Here is a 14,470-nt window from a genome sequence, read left to right as displayed (position 1 = left end):
TCAAGCAACAGCTCCAAATCATCAACATGGCAGCTAATGAGAGAAAGAGCTCAGAAGCTGTCAGTGTGTAAAATGTAGCAAAATGTGAGTTAATATTAAAGACCTCTCCTACTCTAGATTTGAGAAATCCCTGATTTATATGGATCTTTACCACCTGTCTTATTCTGAAATGAAATGTATTATATTACAAAGTATACTATGTGGTTAGAACTGTTTTTATAACAGATTGGGGGAGTTGCCATTTTGTGCCAAATGGAGCCAGAGGAGCTCATGTATTTATATATATTAAAACATTCAATATGTCAAGGGGATATTACCTCCTCCTCACTTGAACACATATCCCTGAATGCATGATCCCCTTCACAGACAAATGCCACTGCATCTTTTCTCCTTATGGCAGCCCCTGATGTTTTATCATGATTTCACCTGAATGAAAGCTCTGAGAGTAGAGGAGAGCAGTATTACTCAATGAGGCACTATGGAGACCATACACCATCTCTGGGCACCCTGTTTTGGTTACACTCAAAGAGGTTTTTGTTCCATTCTCATTGTACCCTGGTACTAAAGGAAACCCAAGCCACCATGTTGAAAACGTGGCCAATTAGATAAAGCTTTCCAAATGTGATGGGTTGAATAATGTCCCCCCGCCCTACCAGCAAAGATGTCCATATTCTAATCTTTAGAATCTATGAATATGTTACCTTACATGGCAAAAGACACTTTAAAAATATGATTAAGTTAAGGATGCTGAGGTGAAGAGATTATTATAGATTATCTAGGTGGGCCCTATGTAATCTCAAGAGTCCTCACACAAGGGAGGCAGGAGTGTCAGAGTGAGGCAAGGGATATATAAAGATAGAAGCAGAGGTCAGAGTGACGTAGGGCCATAAATGAAGGAATGCGGGTAGCCCCTAGAAACTCTAAATGGTAAGGAAACAGGTTCTCCTCTAGAGCCTCCAAAAGTAACACAGCCCCCACACATTTTAGAGTTCTGCCTTCAGAAAGGTAGGATACTACATTTGTGGTAATTTGTTATGGCTGCAATAGGACGCTATGGATTATACAGTTAAGATTACAGTACCTGGAAATGAGGTGCTACTGTAACAAATACTTAAAAATGTGGAAGTGGCTCTGAAATTGGGTAATGGGGAAAGGCTGAGAGAACTGTGAGGACATGATTTTAAAAGGCTAGATTAGATTGCCTTGAATAACCTGCAGATAGAAATGTGGATGTTAATGACTCAGCTAGTGAAGACTCAAGAAAGTGAGGCAGAGTAGAGAAAACCTGTATTGTCTTAGAGGATATCGAAATGATCACAAGCAGATTGTTGGTAAGTATATGCAATCTTTTTTTTTTTTGAGACAGAGTCTCGCTCTGTTGCCCAGGCTGAAGTAAGGTGGCATATTCTCGGCTCACTGCAACCTCCACCTCCCAGGTTCAAGCAATTCTCCTGCCTCAGCCTCCTGAGTAGCTGGGATTACAGGCACGTGCCACAATGTCTGGCTAATTTTTGTATTTTTGGTAGAGACGGGGTTTCACCATGATGGCCCGGCTGGTCTTGAACTCCTGGCCTCAAGTGATCCACCTGCCTCGGCCTCCCAAAGTGCTGGGATTACAGGCGTGAGACACCACGCCTAGAATATGCATATTAAAGAAATTGCTGGTGAGGGCTCAGAAGAAAATCAGGAATGTGTTATTAGAAACTGGAAGGATGAGGATCCTTGTTATATAACAGTAAAAAGCTTAGTTGGATTGTATCCTGCAGTTACATGGGAAGCAGAACTTGTGATAAACTTTATTAGCTGGAGGGTTCCAAGCAAAGTGAAAGGTGTGGACTGGTTTCTTCTTGGTGATTAGTGAAATATAAGAAGAAAGAGTTAGAAGGAAAAACTGTTAAGCAAAAGGGAACCAGAATTTGATGATTTGGGAAATTCTCGGACCATTAAGATTGCAAAAGATGTGAAAAATGAGATTTACCATCTGAAAAGGGTGTTCCAGAAACAAGACCAAGGATATGGCTGCATAACCTTTTGCTAGTGCCTCAGAAGGATCCGAAGATCTGAATATTCATTCACACAAAGGGCTCTTTGAAGAGATTATACATGACTTACAGGTCTCCTCAGCCATCTCAGCAGAAGCCAGAAATGGAGATGGTATTACTCAGAAAAGATCTGCAGAAGAGCTTCCCATCTAATGGAGTGAATCCTGTGACATACACAGGAGGCCCACAAGGTTCTTCAGAATGTTACATGAGCAGAAACTCTACCAGCTTGGACTAAAAAAGACAGCAAGAGGTCACAATGAAAGAAGGCTGATGGGCTCTGAAAATTTTACCAGCTGTCAACAGGCTGATAAAATTACTGAGCTGCAAACTTGTGCTACTTTTTATGAAAAAGGAAAAGATGACTTCAAGAGTGTGGCTGAAATGCCAGAGGGCAAAGCTGTACAAGCCATAGATTATTCCTAGGCCTGCAATATCATCTAATGGAGCTGGCCATTTAGATGAAATTTAGATTTCAAAATTGCTTGGACCAGTGACACTTTTTTCAATTTTTTTCCCCTTTTGAATGGGAATGTCTATAACGGTATTTTATAACTGTGCCTAGAGAATAGGCGGATGAAAATAGCATTTTTCCTGCCAGCAGAGGTGTTAAAAAAAAAAAAAAGGTTAGCATTTGATGAAATTCACTTGGCCACTTTGCACTTATCAGATTGAAAAGAGAGAAGTCTAGAAATGAAAATCTGAGATTTAAAAAGAAGAAATCAATATTAGAGACTTTATTTAAAAAATAATGGCTAGAACTTGATGATTGAAGGCCTGGTTTCAGGTACTTGAAATTTAGAGGTTGGTAGTAATCTTCCAGGATGTACACTTGTATGTAAGTATGAACGAATTTATGAAATACCATGAGCAGAGCACTATGCTCTGTACATTTTCCTCTCATCTGGTACTTTCTATCCATCTGCCTTACTGTACATAAACCCAACTCATGTTCAAAGGCCAAATAAAGCACTTTCTAAGTCACTACATTCTTTGTGACTCTTGAAACCCTCAGGGCCCCATTCTCTAATTGAGCATAATATATATCTTAGAACACTACACTCTCATGATATTCACAGCAAAAATGCTTCTGTGGTCAATCAAGTTTAATCAGTTACATACTATAATATATTCCTTCGCTGATACAGTGAACATTGTCATATTAAAGGCTCTTGAGAAAGGCCTGCAATGAAGAACCTTGTTTAACTTTGTACTCTTCAGTGTTTCCCAAATGTGTTTGGCCATCAAGGGCAGGGGCCACATCTTATACTTGTGCATCAAGTGTCCAAAAAATACACAGATTCATGAAAATTCAGTTGACATATGCATTGCAATCTAAGGACACTATACAGCCTACTCAATGTATCAATAAATGAAGCTGTGCTCTGCTAAAGACCAACAGTGGAATATGTATGTGTGTACATTTACAAACAGATGTTGTCTAATTGGAAGGAGAAAGGAATTATTGACAAAAAGTGAAAAAATATATCATGATGCCTTAACAAATTATGAAATAAATTATATTAAAATGAATTTCATATCAATAAAGTACATTTTACAATGCTTTTTACATGTCTTCCTTCTACATATTAACTTACCAATGGCAGCTTTGCCCCAAATTTGTACACTGAGATCTGTTTTTCCTTTCGTGGATTTATTTAATATTTGAAGGCTAGTTTTAAATCTGTGTTGTTGCTCATTTTTTTCATCTCCTTCCCAAGGATTCCATTCTTCACTTTCCAAAGTGGACTGTTCTGTTTTAAAAAGAGTAAGTGTTTACCAGTAAGGTGTTATTGCAGTTGTAAGTAAATTCAAATCATTTAAATTGTTAGTTCTAATTTCATCCTAAATTTAATTTTTGAGAGATAGAGCAACTGAATTTAAACTGGTAATACACAATGAAAACAAAAAAGAAAATTAGCAATTTTTTTACTGAACTTTTTTTTACTCTGAAAAGTCTTAGAAATAAAATGCTAACTTGAGACAGGAAAATTCTCTTCCCCAACACAAAACCTTTAAAAATAACAGGCTAATATGTATCAAGTTACAGGCTTAACTTTTGCAATTATTTTTATCCATTGTATACAGGTAACCTATGCACAAAAAACTGACTTCAGAGTGTAGTGTTCACCAGTCTTAGATACTATTGTGCAAAATTCTGAATACAGGGAAAGAGCCGAGTCTCATCTTAACACAAGTTAAAACACAGGACAGGGGACCAGAATTTGGAGGTAAAGTCTGCCTTATGGTCACTGCAGGATTAGAGAGGGCTTTGTTTCAACATGGAAACGGATGTCTTAAACCTTACGGCGATTTTGAGGCCTTCCAGGAGCATTCCCGCAAATCTCTGGCATTTGAGACGACGTCCTGGATTTTAACACGTGTTTGAAAGGCGTGCGCACCTGTCACCCCCTGGGATCGGGAGCGGGGACGGCGTGTGAGATCTGGGTAAGAATGAGGACCATTATCCAATTCCGAGCCAAGGGCTGGCTCGAGAGGCTGTAGGGGGCAAAGCGCTTCTCAGGCCCCGCGGGTAATCCCGGACTCGAGAGCCGGGTGCCGGGACCCGGCCCTAGCCGCCCAGCAGCCCCCAGCCAGGAGCGCAGAGCCGGAAGGAAGCCGCCGACCCAGTCCTACCTCGGCCGCGTCTCTCCCGCGCGGGGGCCGCCCCCTTCCTGAGGCCCCGCGGGGACCCGGGCGGCGCCTGGCGGCGGCGACCGAAGAAAACGTGGTAGGCAGCGTAGAGGGAGAATAGGCAGTACAGGGCGATAAGAAACGAGCAGAGCCGCTTCCGCGTCAGCCGCATCCCACTCGGGCTTCCAGTCAGGCATCCACCGCCATGGAGCGGGCGGAAAGAGAATCCGCGGCCCCGGCGGCGTCCGGCGCAGGCCCAGCCCGTTTCCAGGCAGTCCGCATCCAAGACTCCTCCGCCCCGCGCCCGGTACAGCCCCGCCCCTGACACGCCCACCGCCCTCCTCCCGCCCAGGCCCCGCCCCCTCCAGTCGCGGCTCATCCACCTGGCCCAGGGCCTGCCCACCTCCGACACTGGAACAGCGGGTACTGGAGCAGCCCCTACCCCACGCTGCTTCCAGACGCCGGGCTGGGTGGGAACCTCTCTGACCTCTGCGGTGTACTCATTGCACCTTTCAACCCTGGCCACTTTTCCCAAGTACATAAAGACTCGAGGGAAAAAGAACACCCGCGGTAGTCCATGAAGGCCAGGTGAAGGCATGGACCATGACGTTTTTTTGCTCTACATGGAATCCTCAGCGCCTAGGACAGTGCCTACTACACTGATAGATGAGTGAATATAAACGTCCTTTAAAAAAATTAAGTGATGATGGTCGCTTAACATTGTGAATGTAATTAATACCACTCACTTGTATGCATAGAAATAGTTAAAATGTCGAATTCATGTTTTATATACTTTACTGCAATAAAAATATTTTTAAAGTTAAGTTTTATTATTATGATGTGAGTTGAACGCACATAGGCATGCAATATTTTGTTAAATAGAGGCTGTAAATGTGAATGCTTCAATAAATTTTGTGTCCAGCCTTGGGAAGATGGGCTACAATGTTTTGTCAGTTGCATCTAGTACTACTGTTCAAATTATCCAGCAGTCTTGCGACGGTGTGTCCACTAATTAGGGTGACCAATGGTCCCAGTTTGCCCAGGACTGTAAGGATTCTCCAGTTGGAGGATTTTTAGTGCTAAAATTGGGAAAGTCCTAGGAAATCAGTAAAAGTTGGTCACTCTAGCACCGACCCTAAACTATTAGGTCAAACACTTTATACCCAATCCCTCAAAGAGTTCCCTACCTCAAAAGACCTGTTTTAAACCATTTTTTCTCAGACTCCCCAAATCCTATAAATATCACCCCTAACTTTCTCCTTCTGAGACTGCCAAGCTTCTGTCAAAGTGTGGCCTCCCTTACTGTAGTAGATTTAATAAGTTTAGTTTTCGTTGATTAACAGGTTATTCTGGTGTCTTAGGGAGAAGGCAGTTGTTTTATGTACACTGTATTGTTGTTTATCCTATTTTGTTTGTGGAAATGACAATTAAGGATAGGAAGTAATTACCTTATAATTACTACAAAACACCCACTGTATCAATGTACATTCAGATGCTACTGACTAATGGTTTTACTACTGAGAAATGCATACAAGGTAAAACTAATATGCAGTTGATGTCATCTTGAATAGGGGAGCGGGCCATGAAAATGAAGGAGTTGTTTTATCTCAAACTGCAAATGACTGCATAATTTGATGATAAGCTTTTAAAATGTATTTAGGTTACAAAGGAATCTTCTAATTGATCTAAGTCTGGCAGAGTTCATTTTCCTTTCTCTTGGTGTTTAATGATTGAGCTACAGCTGGGAGCTACTTTCTGTATATGTGCTCATCTCTTCAGGTGGATGGAAAGAGAGGGAAAGAGACGTGGTGGGGAATGCAGCAGTGTGGAGGGGGAGACAAGGTTAAATATCCTCTGGGGGTTGAAGCTCCGCATATAGGGAACCAGACCTGAGAAGGAAAGATGTGGGAGGAAGGATAGAAATAAAGGAATATGAGATGAATTAAACTAAAGCAGGGCTAAAATCTTTACTTGGTGAAATTTTCTACTCTGTCTGCAAAGGGAAGAACTATTAATCAACAAGATATTGAGAAAATAGCCCTAAAGTCCTAATGCCTTCTTCTAGTTGACTGTGAAATAGTACACACTTATTCCTAGAAGTCCCCAGTACAAATTTCTTGTGATACCTGGTCAAAATTCTCTTCATAGTTTATCAAGTTTCCAGTAATACTCAAGAAGTGTGTTAACTACTTTGAGAGATTTTTCACAGCTTGGCCAAGCTTTTGTGTCAAACCCTTTGCAAGATACTTCTAGCAGGGCTTGGCCATATAAGTTATAAACTATAGCTATCTCAAATTTGTAAGAATCAGTCCTAAGAAGATACCTTTTTCTTTTTCATGTGAGTACAATGCTCACAAAAATAAGTAATAAAGCTCTGCAGAAATATATTGGCATTGGGAAATAGTAAGAAAATTATAACGCCTTCTTTAAACAATCAATCAAACAACATACTAATAACCAACCAAACAGAAACTAGGATGAAGGTTAAAGACAGAACATCTCTGAGGTGAAATTGAAGCAGATGAGCAGAAACAGATTCTGTGCAAACATCACTTCCTCTGTAAATCTTTCCCTCACCTATTTCCCCTTCCCCACACCCTCTAAACCCTATGTACAGTTTCATCACTGGTGTAACATTTCATCACCAATTTTGTTTATGTATTCCATGTGATACACCAGCCTTAACTAGTGTGATAGTTGTCTATGGACTCTGTTCTACTAAAAGCCCTTATGAGTGGGTACCACCATGGTGATAGTGTCAGAGAGTGATTCAAGACAGCTTGAACCCATGTGACTCCATCGCTCATTTACCACTGACTTCATTTGCATATGCTGTTTTTCTAATGATATTATCATCAACTTGGGGTAGGAGGCCACTGAAAGGCCCCAGGAGTGATATAAATGCATTTCAACCTCTTAAAAATTAAAAAAAATTTTGTGAGTACATCGTAGGTGTATATATTTATGGGTAACATGAGATTATTTTGATATAGGCATGCAATGTGTAATAATCCCATCAGAGTAAATAGAGCATACATCCACTGAAGCGTTCATCCTTTGTGTTACAAACAATGCAATTATACTCTTTTAGTTATTTTAAAATATACAATTAAATTATTTTTGATTATAGTCACCCTGTTGTGCTAGCAAAGACTAGGTCTTATTCATTCTTTCTTACTGTTTTTTGTCTGCATTAACCATCCCCACTCTCCTCCCCTACTGCCCCCACTACTGTTCACAGCTTCTAGTAGCCATCCTTCTACTTTCTATCTCCGTGAGTTCAATTGTTTTACTTATTTATTTTTTAAAGTAGAGACAGGCTCTCATTATGTTGCCCAGGTGGGTCTCGAGATCCTGGGCTCAACTGATCAGCTTGCCTTGGCCTTTCAAAGTGCTGGGATTACAGGCATAAGCCACTGTGCCTGGCCTCAATTGCTTTCATTTGCAGCTCCCACAAATAAGTGAGAACATGCAAAGTTGGTCTTTCTCTACTTGGCTTACTTTACTTAACATAATGACCTTCATTTTCATCCATGTTGTTGCAAAATGCAAGCTCTCATTCTTTTTTTATGGCTGAATAGCAGTCTGTGGTGTATATGTACCACATTTTCTTTATCCATTCATCTGTTGATGAACATTTAGGTTGCTTCCAAATCTTGGCTATTGTGAATAGTGTTGCAATAAACATGGGAGTGCAGATATCTCTTCAATATACTGATTTCCTTTCTTTTGAGTATACCTAGGAATGGGATTGCTGACTCCCATGGTAGCTCTATTTTTAATTTTTTGAGGAACCTCCAAACTGTTCTCCATAGTGGTTGTACTAATTTACATTTCCACCAACAGTGTACAAGCGTTCCTTTTTCTCCATATCTTCTCCAGCATTTGTTATTGCCCTTTCAACCTCTTTTAGTCTCATTTAGTGATGTCTTTCTGTGCTTTTTGCTCACTTCATTTTTTGTGGTTGCAAGAATATAAATATTTGATGTATTCCCTCTCCTAATTTTGACTTTTCATCACAAGGTCTTGATGGCTTATACATATTCCTGTGAATCCATCAACTTCATGCATTCTTATTTCTATTAACTCACTTAACTCACCCAGATAGATTTATTCTTTTCCAATAGAATAGACACATCTGATTAATAATGCACCTTTAATAACCTGAGATTTATCTTTATTTTTACAAACTCTGCCATGTTTATTTTATATCAGGATTATTGCTAGCTGTCTCAAATGGGTTGGATAGCATTTCAGTCCTTGAACAGTTTATATAGCATGGAAAATACTAAGTGTGTGAAAGTCTGACTGCACTTTTCAGTAATACTCATTGGCCCTAGAACTATTTTTGGAGATAGTTCTTTAATAACACTCGTTTGGTTTATTCTTGCTTGTAATATTAATACTTAAGTCTGTTTTGGAAATTTTTATTTTCTAAGAAACCAGTGTACCTCATTAGGATTAAAAAGTATTCAGTATATCCCTTCTTTCATTCCTAATTTTATTCTTTTGAGTTTTTCTTTTTTATATTGAAATTTTCAGCTTTATAATTGATTGTATGATTTTATTATTGGTTTTCCCCTCTCCTTCCAACTATCTTTGGATTTATCAGTTTTGTTTGTCTATGTGGCAATTACTAGATTGTGCATTATTTTTCTTATTTTGTTTTTTCTGTTTTCCTGTTTGATCTTTTCTCTAACTTTCTTAATTGGACAGTTGGTTTAACATTTTATCATTTCTTCTTAATAATGAAATCATAGAAACTGATTAATTTATCTCTGCATCCTGAAAGTGCAATATTTTTACTCTTTGCTCTTTAGATTTTTTATTTGATCCAGTAGAGATTATAGGAGAGAGAGTTATGTGATATTTTAATGACCAAGTAGTAAACATTTTGTTAGATCTGTCTTTAAAATTTTTACCAATATGATGGCTGCAATGGACTTTTATTGTTGTAATTTTCATTTCCCTGATTAATAATGAGGTTGAGTATCTTTTAATATATTTATTTTTTTTTGTTTTTATCCTCTGTTTTTATGTTTTGTATAGTTTTTTGTTTGTTGCTTTTCTTTTACTATTGATTGTAGATTTTCTATTTACTTTATACAGCAATCATTTGTTTATGTATATTAAGCATATTCTTCCAATTTTTGGCTAGTCTATTTTATTTGTATATATATTTTTATTTTTTCTTATTTTTATTTTTTATTTTTTTGGACAGAGTCTTGCTCTGTCATCCAGGTTGCAGTGGGGCAGTCTCAGCTCACTGCAACCTGCGCCTCCCAGGTTCAAGTGATTCTCCTGCCTCAGCCTCCCAAGTAGCTGGAATTACAGGTGTGTGCCACCATACCGGGCTAATTTTTGTATTTTTAGTAGAGACGGAGTTTCACCGTGTTGGCCAGGCTGGTCTCAAACTCCTGAGCTCCACCCACCTCGGCCTCCCAAAGTGCTGGGATTACAGGCGTGAACCATCACAACCCACCATATTTTATTTATATTTACTTTTATCGTAAAGACATTTTAAATTTTAACATAGCTAAATTTATCAGTCTTTTCCTTTACAGTTTGGGGGGGTGTGTATGCATATATGGGTGTGTGTGTGCATATGTGTATTCTTTAAGAAAAATATGCCTGCATATTCCTATTAGAATCTTAATTAAAATTGGATTAAATTTATCGAATAATTTGGGTAGAATCAAGTTACAATATCGAGTTATTCCACCCAGATGTATTACAAATTATCCCAGTACCAATTATTGATAGGCCGTCCTTTAATGACTGATCAGCAATGTCTCATCTGTCAACATGAGGCTTTCTTGTATGTGTAGTCTAGCTCTGACTTCTCTGCCTTTCTTGTCTCAATTTCATACTATCTTAGTTACTATAGCTTTATAAGTCTTCATATTTGGAAGGACAATCTCTCCAATTTGCTCTTTTATTTTTTAAAATTGTCTTGGCTATTCTTACTTCCCTGTACATTTTAGAATTAGCTTGTCAAGTTTTACTAAAAAACACTCATGAATGGTAATTAGCATTTTATTGCATTTATAGGATAACTTGGGGGAATAATTGACTTTTTATATAATATTGGATTTTTAATTCTATTTATGGACACTAAAACTGTGCCTGATTTAATTTTATACAAGCAATGCTGCAGGGAACCCCATTGTGTTTGTCTCCTTGTTCCCATGTGTGACATCCTCCAGGGCACAGCTCCCAGTTTGCACATGTCAATAGAAAAATGTGAAAAAAAATTACATTGATTGACAAAAGTAAGTCACAGAAGGAAATGGATGATAAGATAGTATTTAGGTCCAACTTAATGTTTTTCAATACAGCTTTATAATTTTATCCATACAGTTTGCATACCTTTTATTGGATTTTCTATAATAGGATTGGCTATGTGTAGCAAAGACTCAAAATACCAGTGATTTAAACAAAACAGAAATCTATTTTACGCTACATTAAAGTTTTGAATGAAGTAAATTCTTCACTTGTCTCCTGTGATATTTTGACATATATGTTTGATTTTCCACCTCCAGTTTCTTGGCACACAACTAAAATCCTTGGAATAAGTGTCTTTTTGAATGCTAATGAGATGACTGGTGGCTGGTAGCCCCTTAGGTAGCTTCAGGTTAGGTGCTGGTCACTGGAAAGACCAAGGAATAGAAGGTTGGAACTTTCTTCTCCACCCCATAACCTCCACGAAGGAGGGAGGGGCTGAAGGTAAAGTTGATCAATGGTCAATAATTTAATCAATCATGCCTATGTTTCTTTCCTTCCTTCCTTCCTTCCTTCCTTCCTTCCTTCCTTCCTTCCTTTCCTTCCTTCCTTTCCTTCCTTCCTTCCTTTCCTTCCTTCCTTCGTTCCTTCCTTCGTTCCTTCTTTCTTTCCTTCTTTCCCTCCCTTTCTCGCTTTCTCTCTTTCTCTCTTTCTTTCAGATGGACTCTTACTCTGTTGTCCAGGCTGGAGTGCAGTGGTGCCATCTCGGCTTACTGCAACCTCCGCCTCCTGGGTTCAAGAGATTCTCGTGCCTTAGCCTCCTGAGTAGCTGGGATTACAGGTGCACATCACCATACCTGCCTAATTTTTGTATTTTTAGTGGAGATGGGGTTTCACCATGTTGGCCAGGCTGGTCTTGAACTCCTGACCTCAGGCGATCAACTCGCCTCGGGCTCCCAGAGTGCTGGGATAACAGGCATGAGCCACTACACCCGGCTGTAATTAAACTTTCATAAAATCCCTAATGGAAAGGGTTTGGAGAGCTTCTGAATAGCTAAACATGAGGAAGTTCCTACAGGGTGGCACCCCCAGAGAGGGCAGGAAAGCGCCACGCCCCTTCCCACATGCCTTTCTCCATGCATGTCTTCATCTGTATCCCTTGTAATATTCTTTAAATAAACTAATAAAAGTAAGTGTTTCCCTGGGTTATAACGAGCTGTTTTAGAAAATGTGTCAAACTCGAGGAGGTGGTTGTGGGAACCTGGATTTATAGCCAGTGGGTTAGACGCACTGGTAAAACAACCCAGAGCTTGTGGTTGGCATGAGAAATAGGGACTAGTCTTGTGGAACGGAGCCCTAAGCCTGTGGAGCTGATGCTATCTCCAGATGTTGTCAGAATTGAAATGGAGGACACTCAGCTTGTGTCTGCTGAAGAACTGATGGATTGGTTGATGGTTGTTGGTAGGGAGAAATCTCCAGATACTTCCAGGTCACAGAAGTCTTTTTTTATTTTTTTCTGAGACAGGGTCTTACTCTGTCCCCCATACTGGAGTGCAGTGGTGCAAACATGGCTCACTTCAGCCTCAACCTTCTGGGTTCAAGTGATCCTCCCACCTCAGCCTCCTGAGTAGCTGGGATCACAGGTATATGCCATCATTCTTGGCTAAGTTTTAAAATTTTTGTAGCGACTGGTTCTTGCTACATTGCCCAGGCTGTTCTCAAACTCCTGGGCTCAAGCAATCCTCCTGCCTTGGTCTCCCAAATTGCTGGGATTATAGATGTGAGCCATCACTCCAGCCAACATAACAATTTTGAAAATTTCTATTGTGAGAATAGTCTGTTCTTTAATCAAAGATTTTCTGAACAAGAGGAATATCAACATAACAGAACAAAAAATGATCCTAGGAACTGAATTGGAATCTTAATCTCTTGATGATGAAATGAAGGGAGACAAAGGTTAGGTCAGAAAGGCTTTTTTGGAAACAAACTATAGCTCACTCTCTGTAAAAAGATACAATCCTTGACTCTTTTGTTGAAGAATAACAAGATACAAATCGTGTTCAAGATCTTCTCATGCTCATGAAGATGGAAAATATTTGGAGTTAGTTGATTTCTCTCCCCTCACCATTCCCTTTGCTAGCGTAGATTCAAAGATAGTCTTTACAGCAGCTGGAGAAAACGTGTACAAAAATATGCTTAACCATGACAACATTAACACACTTTGTTTTTTTAAGATCACAGTTTTCAAAAAAGGTCAAGTAATATTTTATCATTAATTATTTACGATAAATTTTCTTTATTTTAATTAAATGTTTAGGCTACTATTTTTAAAGCTTTATTATTTGTTAATAATTCATATTTGAATAATAATATACTTTTAACATTTATTTTTAATTTACATTTTTACTTAATAGGTTTATAAATTTATAGTTTTTTTGTATTTAAAAATACCATTTTTCTAAGATAAAAAAGGAAAATATCAGTTTTGTATTTGAAATATTTATTTTGTATTTGTATGTATCATTTCATATTTGAAAATATAAACATGCATCATTTTGTATTTGAAAATGTAAATATGTAGCACTGAAAACAATGTACTCTCCTGCCTCTATGCTGATCAATTCTAGACCAAATCATACTTTCTTGTTTTTGACGAAGCAATAGTGGGGTAAGTCTAATATAGCTTAACTGCCTATAGTGGAAATAGTGGCTCCTGGAAGTCGACTGTAAACCAACTAAAATAGCTTATGTAGAAAGTAAAATTTCCTCTTCAAAGTTTCCCTTCTTGTTAAAGAATAAATCATAAGTTTAAAAATAATAGTTTCTTATAAAAACTAACTTCCTTCAAGCCTCCTTGCTTTGTGCTAATAACTCTTTGTTAAGCCCGATCCTATGTAGCTGTTAAAAATGCTCACAGGGATGTAGTACATTCTATGCCCTTGTACCTTAACCAATATATTTGTGCTGGACATGCTCACAGGCACTTTCCAGCTCGCAGCCTATGCCCCTTCCCTATTTGGCATAAGCAACTTCCTCTTTTCCTTTGTCTTTCTGTTACTTTTACCTATTTAGAAAAGTTTTAAACTGTTAGCCAATTGGGTTTTAGTTTAGATTGTGAGGTCTGGCTCCAGCCAATGGAGACAGGACACAGTAGCAGGGACAAACTGTGTAAGGGATAAAAATTTCTTCTCTCGTTTGTTCAGGTGTCTTCTCACCATTGTTCCATCTGTGATGAGCACTCTTTCTGCAGAAAATAAAAATGGCTTTGCTGAGACAATTAAATTTATGTTCGAGTGCTATTTCTTTGGAGCACCAGGGAACAAGCATTCTGTTTCTAAATAAACATTTTACATATAACACTTATCAAGAACTTGCCTCAATATCCTGGTCTCACTGTTTGATTATCCAAAGCTATTATGCCATGAATTCTACCCAAGCCCAACCAGTTTCCTGCTCTCAAGACCTACCTTAAAATCATCTCGCCCAGACCCTCAAATACTGTGAGTATCCTGTCTTGATTTTCCTCAACTGAGACCCTACTCAGACTATCAAGTTTATGTCCTTTGTTATTT

The 14,470-nt window shown here is 38.8% G+C and overlaps 1 protein-coding gene across 4 annotated transcripts in view; it reads right to left on the bottom strand.

Moving 5' to 3' along the window:
• The window catches only part of RXYLT1 (ribitol xylosyltransferase 1), a 36,541-nt gene extending 31,539 nt beyond the window's left edge, over positions 1–5,002 (bottom strand). The window contains exons 1-3 of one of the 4 annotated variants that reach the window (XM_054527338.2): positions 4,346–4,652; positions 3,641–3,796; positions 318–439 (exon numbers count right to left, since the gene is read on the bottom strand). Coding sequence is in view for 2 of the 4 variants with exons in the window: in XM_002823470.5 (XP_002823516.1) it covers positions 3,641–3,796; positions 4,680–4,848 (325 nt within the window). In the remaining 2 variants the exon portion in view is untranslated. The other 3 variants (XM_002823470.5, XM_009247975.4, XM_054527339.2) reach the window with 3 other exon arrangements.
• Between the last annotated feature and the right edge of the window lie 9,468 nt (positions 5,003–14,470).

The sequence above is a fragment of the Pongo abelii genome, chromosome 10, assembly GCF_028885655.2.
Source record: "Pongo abelii isolate AG06213 chromosome 10, NHGRI_mPonAbe1-v2.0_pri, whole genome shotgun sequence".
NCBI classification, from domain to species: domain Eukaryota; kingdom Metazoa; phylum Chordata; class Mammalia; order Primates; family Hominidae; genus Pongo; species Pongo abelii.
Note: the sequence above shows the minus strand (reverse complement) of the source record. Positions and strands in the feature narration are given on the sequence as shown.